Raw genomic sequence first — 26,002 nt, 5'->3', positions numbered from 1 at the left:
ACACACACAATTACCACAAATCACAGTAATTATACACACTCAGCCATGGGCTAGGAAAAAGAATTATGCATACTAGCATTTGTTTGTGATAAGTTTGGAGAAACCACAGAAAACAAAAAAATCAGGTTCAGGTTACACCAGAATTTACACCCAAGTCCTTCTGAACAAGTGTCCACTGTGTTACTATTGCACCAAATCACTCAGAATAACAGAACAGTGAATGCTTTAGAGAGTTTTGATTGCTTTATTTGAATTTTCTTAAGAAGTCCATGACGGGTCGTTACCACAACGCCGAATGTACAATAACGCCGAATACCATAACGCCGAATGCCAAATTGACCGCAATGCCGACAGTTAGAAAACTGCTGTGTACCACAACGCCGAAACACAGTAATGCCGAAAAATGTACCACCACCTAACCTAGCCTAGGCTAGCCTAACCTAGCCTAACCTAACCTAACCTAACCTAACCTAACCTAACCTAACCTAACCTTTGTGGCAGTCCTGCAATGACATTTTTCGGCGTTAATGTATTTCGGCGTTGTGGTAATTCGGCGTTGTGGTACACAGCAGTTTTCTAACTGTGGCGTTGTAGTCAATTTGGCATTCGGCATTATGGTTTTCTGCGTTATTGTACGTTCGGCGTTGTGGTGCGTCCCCGTCCATGACCACCTCAAGTTTGTACTAGCGGAGTTTGACGGCAACGGCACGAGATCGTGAATAACCCAGCGCGGAGTGCGAGACAAGAGCGTCTCGACCGAACGGACCTCTGGCAGCTGTGGTAGGTGATGTGGGACTGGTTGCGGCCGTGGTAGTTGGGGCGGATGCGCAGGTCGAAGGCGCGCTCTGGCGGCTGGGTCTGGAACTTCATGATGTCCACGTTGTACTGCACAGACATCTGCAGGATGGCGTAGCCGGCCCCCTTCGCCTGCACCTTCACCGTGCCCCACGCCTCCGGGATCTGCGGCCGGAACACACCAGTCACGCCGCGTCTCGACAAATACTTCACGGTTTACAATTAGCGCCCTGCTAATACTGACCCCGATCCTCTGTAAATCCAGTTAATCCGGTCAGAAATTTTTAAAAAAAGTAGGAATTACTAATTTTTTTAGTTTAAAAACTGAGGTCTGCATAACTAGTACTATTAAAACTAAAATCAAACAGTAAAAAAAACTTGTATTTATTTTAAAAAATGCATCCATTTGTTATAGTTTTATACATCTAAAACTGGTATTATGTGCATTTTACGGACAATTCGCCGCCTGAGTATTGGAGTGTTCTATGTCCACTTTTTAGGTTTTTATGCTATGGACACGAAATTAATATTAGTATTTATTTGTACTATATCCACACACGTCTACGCACATAAAAATGTTTGTTCTTAATTTAAGACCAATATTATTTTGTTCTATGTCATGCTATTCATAGTTATTTGAACTTTCAAATGCTTATATCTCAGTTCAAACTTCAAAGAACATAGAACACTCCAATTCTCAGGCGACGAATTCTGTTTAATCTGGACTTTTGGTGATTAAAACTTCTAGACCGGATTAGCAGACTCTACTGCACAATGAAATCTCGTTACAACCTACGTGAAATAACCCACAGTTTTTGTACGTTATGATGAAAGTACTGTATATTGAATTTAATTATTGACTTTAAAACATCCTGAAGGAATGTATTTATACTTTAATTTATACTTTATTGCTGGTTCTAGATATTAAAAGTTTATAAAAAAATTATGGTCAGGTCACTTGTCTTTTGCCCATTACAAACCTGAGTCGAAAGTGGATAAATTTGGACACAAATATTTCTCGCAAGTGAGAGAGATTGTGAATGTCATCAACAGCATCATGTGTGCTCATATTTCTTAAATAATAAAACACCTTACTGATTGGTGTTTTTCTCTTTTACTTTATACTGACATACTGATCAAACTTGTAATCTTGCACACAGCACAAGCAAAATATATGCCATCTATTCACAACATTTGTTTTATCCTAGTCAAGAAGACACTTTTATAACTCATACAGCAATATTCCGTTCGGCACATTCTGAAATCCTGCACTAATGGTGCCACTTGCATTAGGATTTGTTTCAAGTGAATTCGGGCATTTGTTAAAAATGTGTTAAAGGGCTTTTTTAGTTTACTGTACGTTGCTAGTTGGAACGGGTGAAACTACTGACTGAAGTTGCTGACAGAAAAGACCACCTAAGGTCAGACCCAAAATGAAAAGACTGGGTTTACTGCACAAATCTGTAATAAAATTTCCTTGAATTTTCTATGTCTTTCCATTACCATTACCAAAATTACAAATTTCCTTAACTTTTTTTTTTTTAATATGTTAGTAATTTTTCAATTTTGTTAAAAAGAAATAAAGACAATCCAGCCCCCAGCATCTCCACAGCTGTGCTAGTTCCAACAGAACCTTGCATAGACCATTTTATGGTGTGGATGACTATGCGCTAAAATACCATTAAATAAAAAATTCTTTCCAGAGTCTGAGTGATGGCACAATGGAGCATGAAATTTCCCACGCAAACTATTACCACTGGGGAATTCATATGACTTTTCCAGGATTTCAAGTACTAAATTATCTGACTTTCCCCCGACCAATTTCAACTTTCCTGACTTTTCCCCGACCAATTTCAACTTTCCTGACTTTTCCCCGACCAATTTCAACTTTCCTGACTTTTTCCCGATCAATTCAAACTTTTTTGGATTTTCCCTGACCAATTTAAACTTTCCTGGCTTTTCCTCGACCAATTTCAACTTTCTTGACCTTTCCCCTGATTTTTCCCTCGACTTCCCAGGATGCGGGAACCCTGCTGAAGATATGCCGAGACACCTCAACCGACGCCTCACCTCCAAGGTCTGCAGCTGGGCCCGGTTCTTGTCGTTGACGTACAGCGTCTTGGTCTCCCCGGGGAGAGCGGTGGCCTCCACGGTGATCGTCAGCGAGGAGACGTCTCGTATCCTCGCCCTCTGCGTGTACTCTATCAAGGCTTTCAGCGCCACCGCAGTGTCCTGCATCCCCACACAAACACCGGATGAACAACACCGCACGGAATGGACCGACCCACGAGAACTGATTCCGACTGACGTTAAAATCAGGACAGATGAAGAAGTGACAAGAAATTAATTTGGAAATAAAAAAACACGCAAGAAAAATGTGGAAGTAAAAATTATAATTTTCAGTAAAAAAAAAAGTACAAGGGAAAATGGTTGGCATTCATGTTGACTGATAAAAGAAAAATAGTGCAGTAAAATTAAAATAATCAAGGTTGTGATTACTTTAAGTAGCTGAAACTAGAAGAAAATACAGCATTCACCCGAAAATAAGACAAGTATTTTTCGCTGAAAGACCACCAAAAAAATTGGGGGCCAAAAATTTCAACAACCATTTAGGTTAGGCACTCTGCTTACAGAACTTCAAAACACATCATAATATGGAAGCACGTAAATTGCTATGCCATGGATGGTACTGAAGATGACATGCTGTGCTGTGATGAAGAGAATGTGAGCAGAGTGATGACCCTCAGAGTGATGGTGATGGGGGGAAATGTTACGCAGTTGTAATGTAAAAATGTTTAAAAAAAATTGTTTAAAATTATGAGTTTTGATTTATTGTTTTGGTATAATGAATACAAACATTATTAAAGACACTGAAAATGAATCAAGCATTTTTAATTCTCACAGATATTTTGGTAAGAAAGTAAAAAAAAAAAAATATTTCAGATTTAGTTTTTTTGCTATTCTGTAAAGAAAGTTAATAGTTTTTTTTCTTCCTTAGAACCTTGACTTGTATAATTGGGGTTCATATTTTATTTAGGTTTGACTTATTTTCGGGTGAATACAGTTGGTAAGTAGTTGTCTCCAAAATCAAAATGGTGAACTAGAAAGAGCTAATGACTTGTTCATTATATCATTAATTAATACAAGCAGCTGCACTTGCTTCAAATTCAGAAGCCAGATGAAAGTTGACATAGCATGAACAAAAGTGATAAAATAACAAAAGCTTACAACAAGGGCAAAACAAAGTAAAGATTAGTTTTTTTATTTTACAAGTAGTTTTGATTAAAATGTACAAAATCAATGTACTGGAATGCAACCAATACATACATGATAATTTTACAAATCTTACAGTAACATGTTCAAGTGTTTTCTTGTGTACCTAAACATTATTCAGCAAACAAAACTGCAATGAGTTTAACGTGCTTGATTTGATGGTGTACGAACCCCATTAGGGCAAAACGAACCCCACCAACACGAGATCCCTAGGGCTAAGGGGAAAGGGATACGCCACTGTGTACCTACGGTGCAGAATAATTCAGACATCACCACCATGGGCGTTCACTAACCACATCAGCACGCACGTGGTCTAGATGAATCGTTTCGACGAACAAACCTGCGTCGACGCCCAGCCACCATCCGTCAGTCTCTGGGAGTTCAGCCACTTCACTATGAGGTCGGTGTAGAGCTCCTGACGCGCCACGTACGTCAGCAGGGCGTACGACGTCGCCTCGATGTTGGACGAATCGTACTTGTACGGCAAACGCGGCAGCATGAAGGGTTTCTGGTTCTCCATCTTGTACGGCGGCTGTGGCACGGCCTCTTTGCCCCAGTACATCAGCCCACCTGAGCACGCACACACATTTCCGTCGTTTACTTTTCAATAGGGATGGGACAATCAACTCCTCAGTATTCAAAGGATTCAGTGTTTGAGGAAAAACACTAGAATAAAAAAATTGGAAGAAATAAAGTAAATTAAAAAATTCTACACTTATAAACTCTGAAGTTTACCATAGGTACCCCCCACGATGTGTACTTTAAACATGTAATCATACAAACAAAAATACAATATAAATTGATTCTGGAAATATAGTTAATGAAACAAGCATTTAAAGGGTTGAATGTTTCAACACCATAAGTTAATATTTTAAACTTCTTGTACATTATTTTATTTTTGAACCTTGAGACCTAGATTCAGATGAAAGGAGTATATTCTAGATACTTTTTAGGATTCGAATTTGAGAAAATTGGGATTTGACCCGTCACAATTTTTCGATATTCATAAACTAAATGGAGGAAAGAATCAATATTGACAAAGCTAAACCTTTGAATATATATACTGTATAGAAGTCGCGAGTGGATAGGATTTACTCTACGTTTTTCAGAAGCGTATGAAGAGCAGCTTGGGAACTTCGCCGCTGCAGTGCGCTGCCGTAACACCCTGTATCGTCTTAGGTTGTTATTTACACGTTAGAGCGCAGCACTGTCGCCCGCTGTCATTCCCCGCACCCCCCACCCTACATTCACTGCAGCTCAAGGTCGTTCAACGGGAGGGTGGGGAAGGGGGTGTTTGAAGAGTTCGACACTTGTCCGCTAGGGACCACCACGAGTCAATGCCCTAGAGACGGTGGCGATTGCGGCGGTGAATTAACCAACTACCTCAAAACCGTATTAGAAATTTTAACCTGGGCTGGCGACTTCTATACAGTATATATATTCAAAGGCTGAACTGAGATCCGGACACGTTGCGACTGGGCGTTACGACTCACCTTCGATGCGGGCGTGCTTGGCCAGGTGGCTGAACGCGGTGTCCGCGGTGGATGACTTGCTCAGCATGAGGGCGTAGGCGACGATGGCCAGCTCGTACGGCTCTCCGAACCTCTCCAGCAGGTTCATGTTCCTGTCCAGCCACTTGACGGCGTTCAGCTCCGCCAGGGACACTTGCGAGCCCAGCCCCTGCAAGCACCGACAGTCCGACACCCGGGCATCTCACGTCCCACAGCGCCAGTACTTACAAGAACGACGTCACATCGTGAAGTGATAACTTCTCTGCAGAGGATGCTGCAAATTTTTCAAGCGTTACGAAAAATCTGATCGCACGAGGGAAATCGTAGAGGAGGAGAGTGCAGTAATCGCCCGGCCCCCAAGCAGGAACAATGCGCAGTATCTTGCCCGGAAGGGCACAAGCTTGGATAAGGGGTGGGGGTGGGGATACGGAACAGCGGAGGAATACAACTGGGCCCCAGGAGGGTGCTACTCTCGCAAGGCGAGACGGCACTGCAGGGCACGCGCGTCTAGGCAGCCATGCGGCACGCAAAGCGATGAAGATGAGACGCACGGGCTGGCACAGCGCGATACACAAGGCGCGGTAACTTGAGCACACCGTGCGCGAGACAGAAGTTGCACGAGGTAACGCTCGTGATGACTGAGAGAGAGAGAGATTTAGAAATATGGAGGTCTGGGGAAAATACAAACTGAAGAATCTATAAGTATTATCATGTGATCAACAAGTGAAAATAAATTCTTAGAATTAAAAAAAAACACACACAAAAATGTTATTTCATTCAATTAAAAAAAAAGATTGGTGCCATGAAAATAAATAATATTGGCACAGGGGAGAAGAAAAGATGAAAGCCATGCTATTAGTTGAAGATTTGATGGCACGAGGAGAAAAGGGAGGTGAGGTGCAAAAGCAACTAATGCCATGAAGTGAGGAAGTAAGGAAATGTAGTATGAGATCCAGCACAAAAAAGAGAGAAGTGATGGTCATGACAAGAAACAAAAATGAAGTAAGGAGATGCATTGATATGGATGGTGTATCTAGGAAGTGTAAATCGACGGATGGGGCAAAATCAAGAAGGAAATAGTTAAGAGGACAAGAGGATGTTAAGTCCACAAGTGTGTGAGAGTTATTGTACGGAAGAGGGAGGTGCCATTAAAATAAAAACAAGTGTTTTACAATACCTAATATGTGCCCATTGTCACTTATGGAGCAGAGACTCGGACCGTAGGAAAGAGACATGCTGGGAAGATCACAGCAATAGGAATTAAGTTTATGAGGAGTATGTTGACAATTACAAGGTGAGACATGGTCAGGAATTAGATGGCATAGCAAAAGCAGGAGTACAGGACTTGAATAAGACAATGACGATGGAACATGGACGGCGATGTACAAAGCCGGACACAGAGGAGGAGGAAAATGATGTTGATGATGATGGTGATGATTGTTATTATGATGATAATGATGTGATTCTATGTCAACGTTTTGTTGATTAAGGCATCTCGGTATGTCTGAATAAACTGGAAGTTTGAATTTCAAGATGTTATTAGTAATTATAATGTATCAACGTTGCTCGCAAAGGCATTTGGAAACATTCACATTAAAATTTCTGGACTCTAGAAAAATTGCAAATACAATATTTTGTACTTAAATTAAAGCTTTCAATTAAGTGCTGTATGTAAGGACATGTTTTAAAATGTAGTTCATTGGGGTAGACGAATTTTTGAAAATATGGAGTCAGTAAAATATTTTTGACTGTCTTCAAAACAATATTTTGCTTCAAAGGTTGCAGCATTCACTGATTTGGTCTGATTAAGCAACCCTTTTTGTGTTACAGTTTTAGTGCAACTTGGGGGATGAAAAATTAATTAAATAATATATTATAAACAATTTAAAAGGGCAAATTTTGTGTAAAAAATAATAACTCTGTATGTGCTGTAATTAATGACAAAGTTATTTTTAATCTTATATTATCTTACACCTAATAATAATAATAATGTTTATTTATTACTAATATCTTAGCATACTAGTAAAAAACAAAAAAAACCTTTCATTCAAAAATTCAATTCCAACTTAAAAATTCTTTTGTGAGTATTTGGTTCGGCTCTGCTTCAAAAAATGTAATATACAGAGCTTAACACACACCTAAACTGCACACTCAATGATGCGAACGTACAGAACTGGGCGAGTTTGGCCACTCAGTTACAAAGTGCTTGCTTGAGGTCGGCTGTAGGTGCCGAACGCGCCCACACTCACCCCGGTGAGATCCCGCACCATGACGAGCGTGATGAGGACGTGGGCCGTGAGGGAGATGTTGCGGAAGCGGATGTCGTCGTTGGTCCAGTGGACGGACTCGTTCATCTTGCGATCCGGCAGCCACGACACCTCGTAGAACGCGCCTTGCGGCGTCTGGTGCTTCAGGAGCCACCTCACGGAGCTCGCTATCACCTGCGAGCATCAGCGGCGTCGAACAAAAAACACTCTCCGAGGCCCTGTCAGGACCGTTTTTCATAATTTACGGTATTTTTTAAGGACCTATTTATTTTACATGTAATTCATTGTTCTACAAACCCTGAAATTATACTTTCTGAAAAATTCATATTCCCTTTTGTTATGTTTAAAAACTAACATCGAAACCATTTTCAAAAGCACGTCACTTAGTTTGTGGAAGATTTGTTACACAGCAAGCAAATCTTGAGAAGGTACATATTTAAGTATGTACCTCACATTTAAACCCTGAACATCGTTATAGGATGCTGTCTTCACGGACAAAAAAACTGAGGAGTCTTAACTATACATACTAATATATTACATCTACATAATTTTAAAACTATCAATTAAAATTTCATGTGAAAAGAACACACATTTTATACAAATCTGTCTGACACAATAATGCACTTTTAAAAATATACGCAGGAAATGGTACATTAAAACTCAAGAATAATGCTAGCCAATATAAGCTAGAAAAATATTGTAACTGTGAATTAGGAGAATGTAGGAATGTAAATTTGAAAGGTTGCTAAAAGAAGCAACATTATGCATAAAAGTAAAAAAAGGTACGAAACTGCACACGAATACATCTTTTAGAAAGTAAACGACGTCCCCACTGGAACACGGAATTTTATTATGAAAATAATTGTTTGCACAGATGACAAAAAATATTCTCTGCTTTGAATAGGATACCAGTTAATAAAAATACCTAGTAGAAGATAAAAAAGAAAATCAGCCAATCACAAATGAATTTTACAGAAATATTACAGGGAATTCCATCATTTCCATTTAAGTTTTAAAAATTGATGGATAAAAACTTAAGTTAATAATGAAATGGAAAATGATGAACTGAATGAGAATTAATCGAACAAAAATACATTAGAAACCCTTTCTTACACTATTCAAGTGAGTGTCTGAAAATGTAAAATGCAGGGAAGTGTAAAATACGAGAATTGTATAAAAAATTATTATTTTCACGTGCTAACATTTTTTTCAAAGTCTACCATTATTAGACCAGTATTGGAAGACTGTCAATAAAGTTTTGAATGGAAGAGTGTATCGAAAAATTCAGGAGCTACAGCGCTAGTGTTCCCAACACTATTTTGGATTCAGTATTTTACACAGAAATGTTATCTTCATATGATGCTGTACGTGACACACAAGGGAATAACAAATTTGTGTAGGTACAGCATAAACAAACAACGTAAATTGCGGCAAGCAGATTGTAGGTGCGTTGTAATCAACGGGAATTTATTGCATTGCTTCAAATTAGGTTAAAATGGGACCGAAATAAAATGGTGCAAATAACGAGAAAACGTAAAAAGCGGTAAAGTAAAATTGGGGTTCTACTGTATGTATCACACATCAATATTATACAAAATTACAGTTATCAAGCTACTGCCTTACACCTATTATTATTTAATTTTTGCTGTCAAGAGATTCCAATAGGCTGTGACAAGTTTCCAACAGAACTCTGTCCCAGCAAACACACCTCCGGATCAATGTATATGAAGTTCTCGTACTCGTAGAAGCTCGCTTGTTGGAACAACTGGACGGTGAAGGCCGTGAGCCATACGCTGGAGTCCGATTGGTTCCTGAAGGAAAGAATAAACCACAAACACTCGAAGACGTGCTTTCATCATAGCTGCAGCCACTCCAAGTGTCTTGCTGTTGACTGCAGCAAGGACAGCTGACAATAGACTACAAACTATCCATCACAAGAACACTGAACGCCACACTCAAATATGTACTCTTCAAACTGTGAAATGATTAGGGACTAGATTTTACGTTTTATTTTGACATGATTTGCAATTTGATACAAAATATTTTATGATATGGTTTTTATTATTATAAATTTTGATTCTTTCTAAAGATAGAGTATTGTTCAACAAATGTGACACCAGAATGTTTCCTGACACTAATTTAATCTAAATAACATAATTGATACACAATAAAATTTTATAATAAAAAATTAATTAACAAAAAAAAACTATCAGGAAGCATTTCAGCAATTGAAAAACTGTGCCGTCAGTAGTTTAAAATGAGTTGATGAGAGAAGCAAGATCAAATAAAGAAAAAAGCAACATAACATCTTCCCATCCATTTGGTCCATACATTCTGGAATAAACATATTGCTAAATAAATTACATTTACCATACTTCATAAATTACAAGATTTCATTTTTTTTTTGTGATTGAAGTTTTATTCAAAAATGTTGAATAATTGAATGGTTTGTATTACATTTTGTTGATGTAGGGACAATGATGCAGTGAGATTTATCCCGTGTTATTTCAGTTATAGAACAATTCATCGTAAAATCTTGTTCCTAGCAATGACAAACATAAATTTGAATTTTCATGTCACACAAAATGTTGCAATTATTGTAGGCTGTATATAATCAGTTAACCAAATTTCTAAACATATGTTGTTTACCAAAAGGTTTTTGCCATTGGTGAGGTATTTTAAATTAATGTTGGAACAAGCAATTTTCTAATAGTAGGTTAAGTGCATGCATGAATGCTCCAGAGGAAAGCTAAGTATGGAAACAACAACTTAAATGGATTGCCATTAAAAAGTTTTAAATATTTATCACATTCGATTACATTTTTTTTTTCAAATACAATCACAAAATACAAGAACATTTCAGTTAAAAAGAACTTCCATTTTTAAGTTAAGTACCAAAATTGAATGACTTTTAAGAGTACACTGTAATGAAATTTCACTGTATGTTGAACCTAATGGAGTCAGACACATGTAATGAATGAAGAATGAACACAATGAAGGGAAATTGGGGAACGGTGGCCTGTCATAAGTAAATTATCTCAGCAATTGTTACAACTGAAAAAACATTATGGTCTTATTCATACAATCTCTTAAATGCTAATGTAGATAAGATGAGCAAAGTTTTTTTAAGAACAAGTAAAAAAGTAGCAGTATTCTTAGAAGAATGAATCAATTATTTTTGTGGTAACACAATTTATAAATAAATTTTTTTAATTAGGAAAACATCTAAATTAGCACATGATTTTGAGTTTCGAAGAAGATAATTACATATGTTAGTTAATCAGAATATTTGAAAATAATAACATTGCACATTCAGTCATAGTTAAAAAAAAAAATTAATAAAAAAAATCACAGAACTGAAATTTGTTAGCTTCACAGAAAGTTTTGTGCAGAAAACCAGTGACCTTAAAACCCTATAAGAAAACACAAGACTGTCATAACTCCAGGAATTCTGTTAGACGTGACAGTCCTGTATGAGATACTGTACATATTGACTTGAACCTAAGATCCACTCCTTTTATAGTCCTGGTTACATTTATGAGTCTTAGATACCCTTCAATTTAAATGGCATAACAAACAAGGTGTCTTGGAATAATTGAGTAAACTGGAAAATGGAGCACGTATTGATTGAAAGATGCAGGCAAATTTCACAGTACAGTAGAGCACCCCTCAACCGTAATATTCCCACAAACGGAACTCCCGATATCCGGAACTAATTTTCAACAAAACAAAAAAAAATCCACACTGGAACAAGGCGGTGCGTGGCAGTGACTACACACTCTCCCGGAAGTGTGAATCACTTGCACGTCAACACCGAAGTAACACAACACCGCAGCTGTAGTCCTAATACCTCCCCTGACCCCTTTGTTTCTTCCTCTTTCCTCACGCACGCACCCACCCACAGTGATAAGAAACACGTGCCTGCCAGCTTGCTTAAATGAAGGTCATTCAACCGGCCGGGAGGCCGGCCCTACCGCAACTCCCCTTAACCGGAATTTTCCCATAACCGGAATAGACCTCCCCCCGATGATTCCGGTTAAGGGGTGCTCTACTGTGCATAGGGTCACAAAAAGAGGTGAATTTTGTAATTGCTCACCAGTCGCTCCTGAAGAGGCTGAAGGAGCCGTCCGGCTTGTAGAAGGACATGGCGCGCTGGTAGCCGATGTTGAGGTGGTAGAACGCCTGCTTCTCGAGCGTGTGGTTGCGCTGGCTCACCAGACGCATGTACAGCACCGTGTACAGGTTGGCAGCGAAGTTGAACATCGTCTGCTCCGCGCAGTCCTGCACAGGGAGGGCACCGCAAACATGATTCGCGTCTCGCGCCGCCGCACACTTTACTGGCACTTTGGCCGCTCGGAAGACCGCACCGCGGCACGCTCAAATTGCTCCGTCCCTCGCTCCCTTATGAAGCCGGTTCTCGCCAAACCAAAGTCATTGCAGACCAAGCAAAGGTACCTATCTTAAATATGTTAAAATATAAGACATTAATCAGCTATCATTTGCATGACACTTGCTACGCCTTCCTACAACGTACTTGGGGAACTCAAGTGTTGGAAATTAGTTGTTTTTTTTTCGGCACAAATGTTTAACTACTGCCAAAACAAACGACGCACATCAAACATTCCATTTTGGACGATTGAACACTGCTCAACCAAATGCAACAAATGACTGTCCTGGCAGTTAAAGTATAAGACATTAATCAGCTATCATTTGCATGACACTTGCTATGCCTTCCTACAACATACTTGGGTACTTAAGTAAAGTGTTGGAAAATAGTTGTTTTTTTTGGCACAAATATTTAACTACTTTCCAAACAAACGACGCACATCAAAATTCCATTTTGGACGATTGAACACTGCTGAGCCAAATGTAACAAATGACTGTCCTGGCAGTGCCGGAGTCAAAGAAAGGCGATTAAAATTTTTTTATGATTCAGAATATTGACACCTGGCATTACAGACAGGCTCACTGAACACACTGTGTATGTGTGTGTGTTGCCAAACAATAGCTCAAAACTTTATGTGATGACATTACAGACCGAAGTCACAAAGCTGATTAGTAAATACAACACAAAGATCTTATTGAAATACAGCTGAGATGAGCTAATTGTGTTTTTTATAACAAGGTAGTTAAAAACATAGGATGGCCAAACAAAGAATAGCGCCAGAACAATGTCATTTTTTTTACAGCTTCAGAATACAACAAACTAATAATTAAACTAAATTTAAGCACGCATAACCCGCAAAACGGATAATTGAGCAATTACTGTTCTTATGTCTGTAACTATATAATACCCATACTGTAAAAGATATTTTAAAAAACCCTAAAAGAATGACTTTGAAAGAATTTTTAAAAATCTGGAAGGAATAACATTATAACAAGAGCACACGTAGGTGGAATGCATCATTCACCACATTTGGTTGCAGCAATGGAGAAAACAAATACGTTACGTGTGAAATGTTTAACGCAAGAACTAGTGATTTCTTACATAAATGACTAACCTAATCACGCTCCTAGCACAGCAGTAGTAGGTAACCAAAAAAAACTCATAAGTTATCATTTCCATGATTAATGTATGAGAGTATGAAACTTAGAATAACATTATGAAAAATTAAGTGTTCATATTTTGTATTTTCGACTATTGGTACTCTAAATTTAAATTCAAGAAGTGCATTTGAGTTACATTTCAAAATTCCAAATTTAATATTCTAATACAAAAAAAAATTATGAGGTAAAACGTTTTTGACAGCTTCAGAAAAGTCATATTACAGCAGGTTTCAGAGTTTGTATTTCTACACACGCATACCATTGGCAAGTGCAGCAGAGACGTGGCGTTCACGGGCATGGTGGGGAATATGGATCCCACCACGTCTCCCACTACGGTCACCGACGCCTTGTTCGAGCCGTAGATGTAGTATCTCTCCTCGGCGTACGGGATGATCGGCGTCTCCGTGATGTTCACGTGCATGTACTGGAAGACGTAGGCGCGGCTCGTGAGGTCCAGCAGCACGGACTGGTGTCTGTACTGAGGCAAGCCGTCCGCCTGGAAGAGGAGAAGATCAATTCAAGTTGGAATAAATACCAATGCCTAGGAATAAAAAGCCAACAAAAATTGGTGCAATTATGAACAAGTTAATTTAAGCTCTTTATAAGAAAACGCTGTTACCAATATCTTAGTGTAGTTTGTTTAAAGTCATTTTGAATAAGGGAAAAAAAGAAAACCAAAAAAAAAGCGCAGAAAAATTAATCTAACTGCATTTTGGAAATACAAAGAAATCTATACTAAAAAAAACCCACCCACAAAAACCATCACTCCGCCTCATAGGATAAACAGAAGCTTTAAATTCTTTAAATTCACAAAAATATTTAATCTTATACACAGGAATCTATGGTAATACTACCATCCTGAATTTAATTTCCCAGTAACAAAGACTCAAAATTAAATGGCACGGGACATGTAAAAAGCGACAAATAAGACAAATCATGACCTGCCGTGTACATGGGCGCGTAGCCAGAAGGGGGGGGGGGGGAGGTTAGGGGTTCAAACCCCTACCCCCCCCCCCGCCCCCCCCTAGCACCAAATCTTTAATTAATTTCTTATTCATCACTCAAACAAATTTCATATTAAAATTAATAATTTTTTTTTACCATTACAATATTTAAATTTAAGTACCGAAAACTGCTAAAATAGCACTATTTTACACCTTAAAATCCAAATTTTTCCAGGGGGAGGACACCCAGACCTCACCGCTTTAATACGGGGGGGGGGGGGGCATGCTTCTTAACATCCCCCCCCCCCATACACAAATCATGGCTACGCCACTGGCCGTGTATCCGCAGTTACCCCCATCGGCCCCCCCCCCCCCCCACGTTTCATTACGGCCGCCATCTTGAAAATACGTATATTTTATGCTACAAAATCTGGGAAAAATTTTAATTTTTTTAATATAAAGATCCGCCATTTGTTAATGATAACGTCATGTCCACCATCTTGAAATTACGTAATAATATCCCCCAACAAATTCAGGAAACATTTTGAAAAATATAAAAATAAACAGATCATCAAATTTTATTGAAACAGCTTAAGATATCAACAATATAGATATTTTTTATACTTAGTGGCTTTTCAATAGCAGACCTGCCAACATTCAAATTTAAAAAATCATGAGGTCCTCGATAAAAATTTTCAGGCCCATAAATACAGGTTAGATATAAAAAACAACAAATGAGAATCTTTAAATTTAAGTGACATACCTGTACATATGTTACATGGTCTCTGCTTCAAAATTTATTTCAACAAATTATAGGTTGCAGATTTAATTTAGTTGAACATAATTTAGCGCTGTCGTGTAGTGATCATGCAGGGCCGCAACTAAATAAGATGTAAAATAACATTCTGCTCGGGTAACATTATTATCACTGTTCACAGCAAAATTAATTTTTTTTATTGGAAGCAATACACTTCACGTGTTAGTTGTGTTTTTTTGTAGTGACATGTTTCACAATGTCTCCTCTTCCACTATGCGAGATAGAAAAATCAGCATGGCACACGCTACAAAACGCAAAATTGCTTCCTTTACGTGACTCGAGTATTGATGGCAACTCGTTACTGTAAGCTTTCGTAAAACTTGTTTTGTAACTTTTACAAACAAAATCTTGAGGCCCCAAAAAATCGTGAGGAAACACTATTTTGGCGTGAGGGCGTGAGATGGACATTAAAATCGTGAGCCTCACTCCAAAATCGTGAGAGTTGGCAGGTCTGCAATAGATAAAATAGTGTTGCAATAGGAATCATGAGAAATATTCACGCTAAACAATTTCAAGAATATTTTAACCATCATTTAAAATTCGAGTTGTTAACTTCAGTCAGAAACATATTGGGTTAGTGTGGGGTTGTTGCGTGCTGGTCCGAGTGCGAGTCGAACCATGCCGTCACCTCGACGTGCAGTTTCCTGGTGATGACGTCCTTGCCGATGAGGGTGGACACCTGCACGGTGACGTAGATGTCACCCAGCCTCGTGGGCACGACGGGCAGGTACACCACCGCTGCGTCCTGGGCCCTGATGTAGACGAAGAACTGGTGCTCTCCGAAGGACGTCCGCGGGTTGTACGACCCCACCTTGGAAAACACAAGACACCATTGATGTAGAGACCGGAAAAATTTGCTGATTCCTTTCGAGACAGGCTGGAATCCAAACTCGTTTAGCTTAATGCTGCGTCAGTGATTGGACCGCAATTTACCTGAAGGACTCTGAGCCGATGGCAAACACTCAACAAAAGAAGTATCGAATCATAAGAATCGCAGTAAACAGGTGTCCCGAGTCGGTAGCCAATGACCAGGTGATAGTTGCCCGAGTACATAGAGAATCGTGGAGTCTATCCTAGAGGTCACTGAAACCGCGAATTTTTCCAGTCCCTACTTATCAAACAAACAACAACGGTTGAAGGAGTTTGAGAAAATGCCGGGATCACAGTGACGTATTTACTAGAATAATATAACGATGCCGTCGATTCAGAGGCTAACTTGTATAGATCTATATTATATCCAACCTGGAAAAAACAACCACCAATTATCAACAGTTAAAGGAGTTTGGGTTTATGGCGAGACTAAATTTACTGTATTCAAATTGAATATACCCAATCGTTTAGTGATAAGTTTCATTTAAAAAAAAAAAAAAGTAAATGAGTTTAAGATGCACTTCCCTTTAAAAGTCACAGAACAAAGGTGCGTCTCAAGAAAAGTCAATTCTGTAAATGGAGAACGTTTTATCGTATGACGCACCCCATTTTCGATGAATTAACAGTCATGAAAAAAAAGTGCATCTTAAAATATTGAGCAAGTTCAGTGGGTGCAAAAAATGTTCAAAACTCATTCGAACAAATTCTTAATGTTTCTCTGCAAGGGATAGCATTAAGGGACCCGCCTACCTGGGCACTCATACGGTGTGCAGAGCTTCAGGAAAAATAACGCGATTTCAAAACTACTCAAGATATCCGAGTGGGGCCTATTTACGAATAGCATTTAAGAGTTTGCTTAGGGCCGGAAAGTACTTTTAATTTCGGATTAAGTTTTTAAACAGTATTTTCAGAAGCGTTAAAATGGCTAAAACGCGTGTTTCCAGAGTAATTTTTAGGCATAAAACAATCGGCACAGATTCTTGAAAGCACTTAAGGGACTTGCATAACACCTTTATCTTCATTTCTCGGCCATGTAATGCTACGGTCACCGCTCAAATGTCACAGTTGTCCTGTGACGACGAGAAGACTGCGCACCAGTTCAGAGCCTTGCGCTTAGAGGCTATACCACGCTAGAAGCACCAGTGAGAATCGCGCTTATCATCCCGCCTCACTAACACACATACACCCCTGGTCATCACCGGGAGTATGCCGACGGGTGCAAGAGAGGAGGTGGCGTCGCGAGGATACTCACGATGCCGTTCATCTCCACGTGCACGAACTTGTAGTCGCGGGAGCCGGCGAGGACGACCGTCGCCTCCAGCGCTGACGTCATGTAGTTGAACACGGTGCAGCGGATGCCCACCTGCTCCCCCTGGCGGCTCTCCGTCGGCATCTCCACGTTCATGAAGAAGGGCAGGACGCCCACGTACTGCAAACAACACACACAATACGTACATTTTTTTTTTTTTTAAGGCTTTACGTCTTGTCGGCAGCGAGGTATTTAGAAACTGTTAAGGGTCCGCGAGTATTCGGAAATTTTTTTTTATATTTGAGAATAAAATATGACTTTTGATTTAACATTTTAAAAGCAAGTGATATTTTCTTTAGAGACTGTATTCTCAATGACACAATGCATTGGCCGTAGGATAGAAATCGACCCCCAACTTGACAATTAGGGGCCTATACTCATGTTTGCTACGTGTGTACGATTGTCACAGAACATCTGGATTACAATTTTTACTGGAATTATGGTTGAATAAAATTACTAAAGAGCACATTTGTAGCTTTGTTTAGAACACTGCCATCTGTGTTTGTTTCTCCTGCTAAGTAATTTATGGTAAGAAAGTAATGATTCAGGGTGCCTGCAGAACTACAGCTGTAGGCCGCGACGCAGCCGTACCTCGATGGGTTTCTGCAGCATCCCGAAGCCCCTGGAAGGACTCATGCTGAGCGCGGAGACCACCCAGTGAGCGGGGCGCTTCGGCACGGGGACCTCGAAGAGGTAGCGGCCGTGGGGCCCGATGTTGATGTCCTTCCACAGCCACACGTTCTCGTACAGCCGCTGGATGCGGTTGAATCGGAACAGCCGGAACAGCCGAACATCCGTCAGGTTGGTGGCCAGGCCTTCACACGGAAACATCACGTACACGTGACTACACGAGAAGCATGAAGTAATATAAATTAAGTAAATAATATTCACAACAAATAAGTTCATAACAAAAACAATTTCCATAATACACACTTCCAATATATCCTAAAATTATTTTGTAACCTAAAACCCTTAATGTAACTTCACAATAATACCTATAATAAAAATGAAGCAATTAAATAACATCAAATTAAAACATGATTTAATTAAAATTAATCCCTGTAAAGAAAATTCTCAAAGTATTTAGAAATTTAGACTTGTAACCGGGAAATGTTATGAAAAATATAAAACTGTATGTATTAACTTTTTTAACTTTTTTACGCAGAAAATTTTCTTTGGTGGGATTGTCTTAAAAAGGTTTTAATTCTTTATCATCACTGTACTTCACAGTGAAGTGCTATTAATAAATTAAGTTGAAGATTAAAACACTACAATTTTCTTCAAATGCTCATAACTTATTTTTTTTTTAAACAGATTATTTTAACAAGCAGTTAATTATGCACTCAGTTTAGTGAGTTATGTTCTGTACTGTGAGAGCATGTGGAAGTTACCGACCCGGTGACAAAATCATACATGTATTTTTTTTTTCTTTTTCGTTTACTGCCAGGCCAACTCACATCCTGCTTCGTCGGTGCCGTCCTCGCAGTCGAACTGGCCGTCACACTTCCTCTGCACGTTGTAGCACTGGCCGTTCAAGCACTCCGCCAGACCCACGCTTAGGTTGCAGAAGTCCTGGCGACGCGGCAGTATCACGTCGCTGAACACCACCAGGCCAGCGTACCTGCAAGCATCAGCGACTGTGAAAGCACCATCGGGCCCCAACTTCAGGTAGCGAGATGCTCTGGGGAGATAATCTTTAGCTGCCCCCTTTCATCATCCAGTTCCTCCACACATTTATTATCATTTTTAAAAGACCTCATTACGCAATCAAATACTTAGGTTTTTCAAAGACACAAGCTTTAATCAACCTACAACAGGTTAAGTGTTTCTCTTACAGCAAGCGTGAGGATATTGATGATATTATGCATCTTTCTAGTAATTTGCTTTAAATTGTAAGATTTGACCGTACTTTTGAACGTAAAAAAATCTTACCATGTATCAAAATCCTGCCCCTCAAATTTTTTTTGTCCTACTTTTTTCGCAACCTCAAATTTTTCCACCCCTCAAAAACTGGGCTCTGGGCAATTTCCCAGTTGGCCCATTTCAAAAACGAAGGCCAGAACATCAATTGAACCCAAAATCTCCTGAATCAGTAGGCGGTACAGTGTCATGCTAGTTATGTGATGGCCGATGCTTGTCTGAAATAGTGGAAACTACTTCAAATCCGTGCAGGAGTTGACAACAAGTCTTACAAGACACCAGGAACGCTCTCTCCTGCCATGTGAGTGACATCACGCCCTGAGATAAGGGTCATCGCGATGTAGGTGCGGGAAAAGGGAGGGGGGGATCCCAGGAGCCTGGGCACCATGGAGGCCTCCGGCTGATATAGTTTTTTGATGCTTGGGTTTACCCTGATAGCATGAAAATTGCAAGTCTATTGTTAATAGAATTCATAGTATACCTTGCAAATAACCCAATACACAAAGATAATTTACAATTATGGTCACAATAACTAAAGTCTCTTTAGATTTTTTTTCTAATTGTGAAGTTTGAATAGTTGTACATGAAATAATAGGAAGGGGGCCCGACAAAATAATTTGCCCCCAGGGCCTTTCTTGGTTTCTCTTGATGGGCCATGCATTGGGATAGGAGTCTTGCTGGTTCTTGCCTGTTTAATCACATAGAGTGGCACCTCAATAACACGTCGTAACTAGGGATGGGGCGAATCCTGATTTCCTCGAATCCGAATCCTAACTCAAATCCTCGACTGGAATTGCCGAATCTCGAACCCAAACCCGAATCTTTTAATAGATGATGTCCACATATCTAATGTAAGTGAGATGTATTCTGCTTGCACTAAAAGTCCCTTGACTTTATCACATGTAGTTTGGTACATTTCTGGTATAAGTGTATATAAAGACAAACATTTTTTCTTGAGAAATTTCAGTTTTAGTACAGATTAGCGGTTAGGATTTTTTCTATAAATAAGCTAGAGGTCTGCGAGCCTAAGAATTTTACTTCGAGCCGAGCTCGAGCTTTTGTGGTACAGTTACACTTTTGAGAAATTATTTTTATCTTAAACTTAGTATAATGTTTGAATAAAGTGTTAAAATGAAGTGGGCTTATTAATTTTGGGTAACTATTTACAGAGTGTGTTTACATTTCGCACTGCTAGAAAAAAAATAACATTTTTTTCCATTGAATCTTACCTGTTTCCATTGGTTCATTAGTAACTGATATCATCCAACTAACATAACCAAGTATATGTTTGTGTAAATGTAACATATCTTTGGAAAAATTTCATCCTTGTCAATTTTTCTGGAGTCCTTACTGAGCTTCAACAAACTTAGCACCAAAAATCATGTTGTTTGAAAAGTACATTCACATTGTTTCAACATTTCCACTTTTCAGCACAATAATTCTGAGAGAGATTGTCACAGAGTATTAAATTCTGTTCTTTAATCTATCATGCAGAACAATAATTTGTTCTGCACGTTCAGGAGTTAAATTAGCTCTACGATTGGAGATAGTGTTTCCAGCAGAAGAGAAGCGTCTCTCGCTGGAAACCTACTTGGCTGGAATGCTTTAGTAAAATTGCTTAACCTCAAAATTAGTGTCACAAATATCTGTAACTTGTCATAAAAGTTTAATCAATTGAAAGTAATAAAAATAAAATCATTTTACTTCATTCAATTTACACTTGCAAAAAAAAACATAAGTACACACAATAAACCAACATGGAAATTAAAGTCTTTTTCAATATCCTGAAGTCTGAAATATGTTTACTCATGTCATTAAATGTAGAGCTTTATTGAAGAAGCCGATTTTGCCAATATTTAGTTGAATCGGCATTTCTGCCGACTTCCGATACAGTACACTCGTTAATTTTCGGCCGATATTACTGAAAAACGAAAGAGACTGCCATAACCTAAAAATCCACAAGTACCATTTTCACTTTTCGTAGTTGTACTGCATTCTTTCAGATCGCATTATTTCTTAGCAGCATGTGCCAAACGTACATATCAAAGTTTAACATCCTTTTTTTTTTTCAACAATGTTCTTTAATTTAATATGTCATAAATAAATAATACATTACTATCACGGTAAATAGACATTAGAGGTGGGTCGAAAAGTATATCCTGATACTTTGTCACTGATACACGCCTGTATCAGGGACAGCAAACGAGTACACTTGAAAAATATCAAGTACTTTAGTATCAGTTCAGAATTCGCCTGGAACAACACCACGGCCAGTGTGCGCAGAACCCGATCGCAGATGACGGTCACTTGGGCGGAGCTTGTGAAAGGGGAGGGAGCAGGAAGGACGAATAAGGGATAAAGAAGGGAAATAATGTAGCGGAGGAAGCGCAGGGGAAGGCGTTGAAGGAGAGGCGCAAAGCGAAATTGTTACGAGTCGTTTGGTTATTGTCCCACATCAAAGTACGCTCAGTGCGCAGTGCGTGCACAGTCTCGTTCAATAATAAAACTAATAAAATTTTAATATTAAAAAGTACATTAATACAAGATATAATATTTATATTTGTGCACCTAACAGCTATGAAAATGCAAATAAATTCTCAGTTGACACTAATAACAGATGTAATCAACATATGGACTTTTTTTTTTGAAAACAATTAGTAACTAGTGTTTTCATACATTAGAAGATTACGATTTTATCAAAAATAAAAAAAACAGATACGTACATTAGTGAGCATACTATATCAATGTTTACGTTTCAAATGTTTCTTCAGATTAGTCGATGATGATTTATAACTCAGTTTTTGTTTACACAAATTACAATTAGCAAACTCATTATTTTCCGTAAAAAAATTCCACATAAATGAAGTCTTTTTCCTGCACTTATCCATTCCTTATTTCACTATAAAGATACTAACTACAAAGCATGACAGCCCGCAACAATGTACATGGTGGTAATTAATACACGGCCAGGACGAACTGCAGTGAATGTTGAACTGATTGATACTGGCTGTATCAGGCGGGCATGAGAGTAACAGAGGTAGAGAATTACCGGGCGTGATGAATAATGTATGAGAGACTCCGATACTTTTTTACGCTGGTGATGACGGCACGGAGGATGTGTACCCTGTAACGAGAAAGCTGATACCTTGTCGCTTCCTAGGACCGCTACTGCTCTGATACAAAAGTATCAGATACTTGTAACTAGGTACATTACTGTATCAGTATCAGGTTGGAACAGATACCGAAAATTGCTGTAACAACCCACCTCTAATATACATCTCAGTTGTTACGGTAACTAAGTAACTATAGTGCAAATATGGTAGCTATCATGCTTCTGTAGTAATTATGGTATCTACAAAGAATCTTTAGTTCTTTTTATGGTAATTATCTTAAAATAACTATTGGGTTTGTACTAGTTATGGTACATCATCCATATTTCTTCGTATGTTGTTCATTTGTCTTTTCTTCATATTTACGTGCACCATTATTTGAGACGGGAAGTTTCAGAAAAAATTTTAACGGACTTTATATCACACATTTAATGGCGTAAATGATGAGACCTCGGGCAATTTAAACGCTTTATACGGAAAAACCTACCATGCGGGACCTCGTAAGCGAGTTTTACTGTATTTTTTTCCCCGTAAATTGTAAAAAACCGAATCCTTTGACGAATCCTATATCAGACCTGCCGAACCTTCGAATCCCTAGGATTCGGCGGAATCGGCGGATATTGGATTCGGTCGCCCCATCCCTAATCGTAACCAAACCCTCCAGACTAGAGACCCTTATCAGAATATATATTTTTTTTTAAATAAAGATTTTTTTAAATTGAAAATATTATGGTTCACCTAAACTTATAAGTTGTGAAAACAAAAAAAAAAAAAAAAACTGTTATTGGAGAAAACATAGCTAATAAAGTAATAACATACTATACTATCCCTGAAACAAAAGAAAAAAAATTGCAAAGCAACAAATAATAATTTTCAACTTTTACAATGTACTGAATATTATTAAAATCAATACTCACTCGAAAGTTCTATTGGCATCGATACCAAACGTAGTAGAAGGATAGCGCACTATGTCATCTGCATTCCCCTCGTGAGAGATCCAACGATAAACGTGGGAACCATTCGTCTGCTCATCAAAAGAAGCCATTTTCATTATCACCTGCAAAACAAAATGATCTGTGTTCATTTGTGCTATTATAGTACAAATGCAAAAATAACATTTTAAAAGATTATACAAACCAACATTTTAAAAATATTTTAACCACAAATTTTTTTTTTTTAACAACTGTACCTGTGACTGATACATGGCAAAAACTCAGAAGGTTGTGATGATTAGAAGTTTTGTAAGTAGGAGAAGAAAATTATGCTTGCATTTCTCATTGTGTAATTTTAATGCTCTATTTTTGAAATAATTATTGCAATATACTGTAACTAGCGATCTGCCCCGGCTTAGCACAGGTGCAATGCTGATACTAATTATACTACAGAATTTCTTTATATACAACATTCACAGCTTTCTTGTCATTAGACTATACAAACATGTTTTCTTTAGAGGTACCTCTTGAAAGATTGACATATAATTGCCTAATTGGTCATGTGAAAAACACTCAATGCTCAAATCTAAGCCTGCAACGTTGAAAGTTTGACCCTGCGATTTATTAATGGTCATTGCAAAAGATATCTTTACCGGAAATTGTAGACGTTTAAATTGGAACGGTAAATCTGATGGTATCAGAGGAATTCGGGGAATTAATACATCATCTCCAAGTAAAGGATAAAAAATGGTTATTGTGGGTTATCCCTAAGAGATAGACATATACCATCGCAGACTTTTTTGTAGACCTTTTTAAGGTGTACAATACTGTAGTACATTATTCTTATCTATCTCATAGGGTTCAGCCAGCATTTGCAATGTAAGTGCAAAAAACTGTGTTTATTTACAACATCACATTAGAAACCTCTATAATTATCAGTGTTTCTTTACTATTTTATGCATTTATTATACATATAAAGCTTCCTTTTCAATCACTCTATCTATTAAAAACAAAACACATCAAAATCCGTTGCGTAGTTTTAAAGATCTAAGCATACATAGGGACAGACAGACAGCGGGAAGCGACTTTGTTTTATACGTACTACTATGTAGTGATATTACAACAATACTATGCTCAAAAGGGGAGACCACCTAATTAATATCATCAATCATCAAACAACATGCAAAATGAAGGAGCATGTAAAAATTAAGCGTTAAGAAACTCTGAAAAGATAATTTACTAAATATTACCAAAAACATATTAATATGCAAAAACAACATAAACAAAAAAAAAGTTCAATTCTTGTTTTAGTATTTCAGTTCTCCTGTATCATTATTAACACAGAATGAAGCTCAGTTGTGTTTCCTTAGAAGTAAGAATTGAATGTTATCAGATAATGCTCTTGATGAAATACAACAAGAAAATGGATTTCAAATTTTCTTTAACAAATAAGATGTTTCAAGTACATTTTTTAGTATTCCAGAGATGCCAACCTTTAACAAGACCTATCAGTGGTAGTATCAGACACTCATCAGTAGCTTTCAGTAGTAACCAAAATTAATTACAAATTTACTTGTAATTGACGTACCTGATCATCTGCATTATGTAGGACTGCTCTGTGTTTGTATATCTTCACTTAACTGATTATTTAAATAGTCATTTAAAATTTTGGTTCTCTCAGTTTGCTCGAAATATTACCAAGTGAATATTACCAAGCAAGCTGCAGGAACAAACAGCATACACTGTAGCCATTTTGCATACGGGAGCTAATACAGCTATTTTTTTTTTGGCAGTTTCAGTAGAACTTCAAGGTTGTATCAGTAGTCTGTAATTTCGCTTTACGATCCGTAGAAACTACAGAAAATTCGTAGGCATGGGCATCTCTGGCTATTCTAATAGGATTATAAAGTTTTGGGTGTATCTGGCAACAGAGCAGACATCGTGTACTGGGAACTGCATGGCATCGCGAACTAAGGGCCTCCGAGTGTTACGAAAATCCCGATCGCATGAAGGGAATGAATAGTCAGGTACGTGGTGGGGGGAACCCGCAGAGGAGGAGAGTGCGTCAGTGGCGACGCCACTAGGGGGGGGGGGGGGGGAAATAGGTACGTAGCGTAGCATGCTCTATGCTAGTTGTAACGGCCAGAAGGGGGGGACGGAAGGGGAGAGGTAGGAATGAGGGGTGGACGGAGGGAAAGCGACAGGGGGAACCGCACCTTGTCGTAGGTGAGCTGGCTCTGGGCCTGCATGGTGTAGAAGGCGATGTCCAGCCCCGACAGCCCCACGTAAGCCCCGGGCTCCCCGTAGATGGCCACCTCCACCTTCTCGCCCGTCCTCGCCTTCTTGTTGTTGATGAACACCGTGAACTGCACAGGCACAGCGACGCTGACTCCCCTGACTCCCCTCCTCCACGCACACAGGAACAGGATTGATTCTCCACGGAGCGGGTGTTAACAGTACCACTCAGGGATCTCCCACAGAATAGGAATTAAAACTAAGGGGTTATTAACTAAGGGGTTGAGACCTTTGACCCATTAAATGTTTTATTCTTGAACTAAGTTTTCAGAATCAATATATTGTAATTTTATTAATATAATTACATGTTCAATGTACAGTATCTTGGCAAATGATAACAGGATACATATGAAGAAAAACATTGACATAGTGAACTTTCAGAGATTATCAGTGCTGAATTTTTAAATTTACT

The 26,002-nt window shown here is 38.7% G+C and overlaps 1 protein-coding gene across 1 annotated transcript in view; it reads right to left on the bottom strand.

Moving 5' to 3' along the window:
- The window catches only part of LOC134540129 (CD109 antigen-like), a 487,552-nt gene that overhangs the window by 8,187 nt on the left and 453,363 nt on the right, over positions 1-26,002 (bottom strand). Inside the window, exons 25-38 of the mRNA XM_063382655.1 lie at positions 25,512-25,661; positions 23,281-23,420; positions 18,791-18,954; positions 17,925-18,148; positions 17,277-17,453; positions 15,783-15,965; positions 13,653-13,889; positions 11,943-12,127; positions 9,555-9,657; positions 7,829-8,020; positions 5,562-5,748; positions 4,409-4,638; positions 2,866-3,027; positions 767-960 (exon numbers count right to left, since the gene is read on the bottom strand). Of these exons, the coding sequence (XP_063238725.1) occupies positions 767-960; positions 2,866-3,027; positions 4,409-4,638; positions 5,562-5,748; positions 7,829-8,020; positions 9,555-9,657; positions 11,943-12,127; positions 13,653-13,889; positions 15,783-15,965; positions 17,277-17,453; positions 17,925-18,148; positions 18,791-18,954; positions 23,281-23,420; positions 25,512-25,661 (2,528 nt within the window). The remainder of the gene's footprint in view (positions 1-766; positions 961-2,865; positions 3,028-4,408; positions 4,639-5,561; positions 5,749-7,828; positions 8,021-9,554; positions 9,658-11,942; positions 12,128-13,652; positions 13,890-15,782; positions 15,966-17,276; positions 17,454-17,924; positions 18,149-18,790; positions 18,955-23,280; positions 23,421-25,511; positions 25,662-26,002) is intronic.

This window comes from Bacillus rossius, chromosome 16 (assembly GCF_032445375.1).
Source record: "Bacillus rossius redtenbacheri isolate Brsri chromosome 16, Brsri_v3, whole genome shotgun sequence".
In the NCBI taxonomy this organism is placed as follows: Eukaryota; Metazoa; Arthropoda; class Insecta; order Phasmatodea; family Bacillidae; genus Bacillus; species Bacillus rossius.
This window is presented reverse-complemented; position numbering and strand designations above follow the sequence as displayed.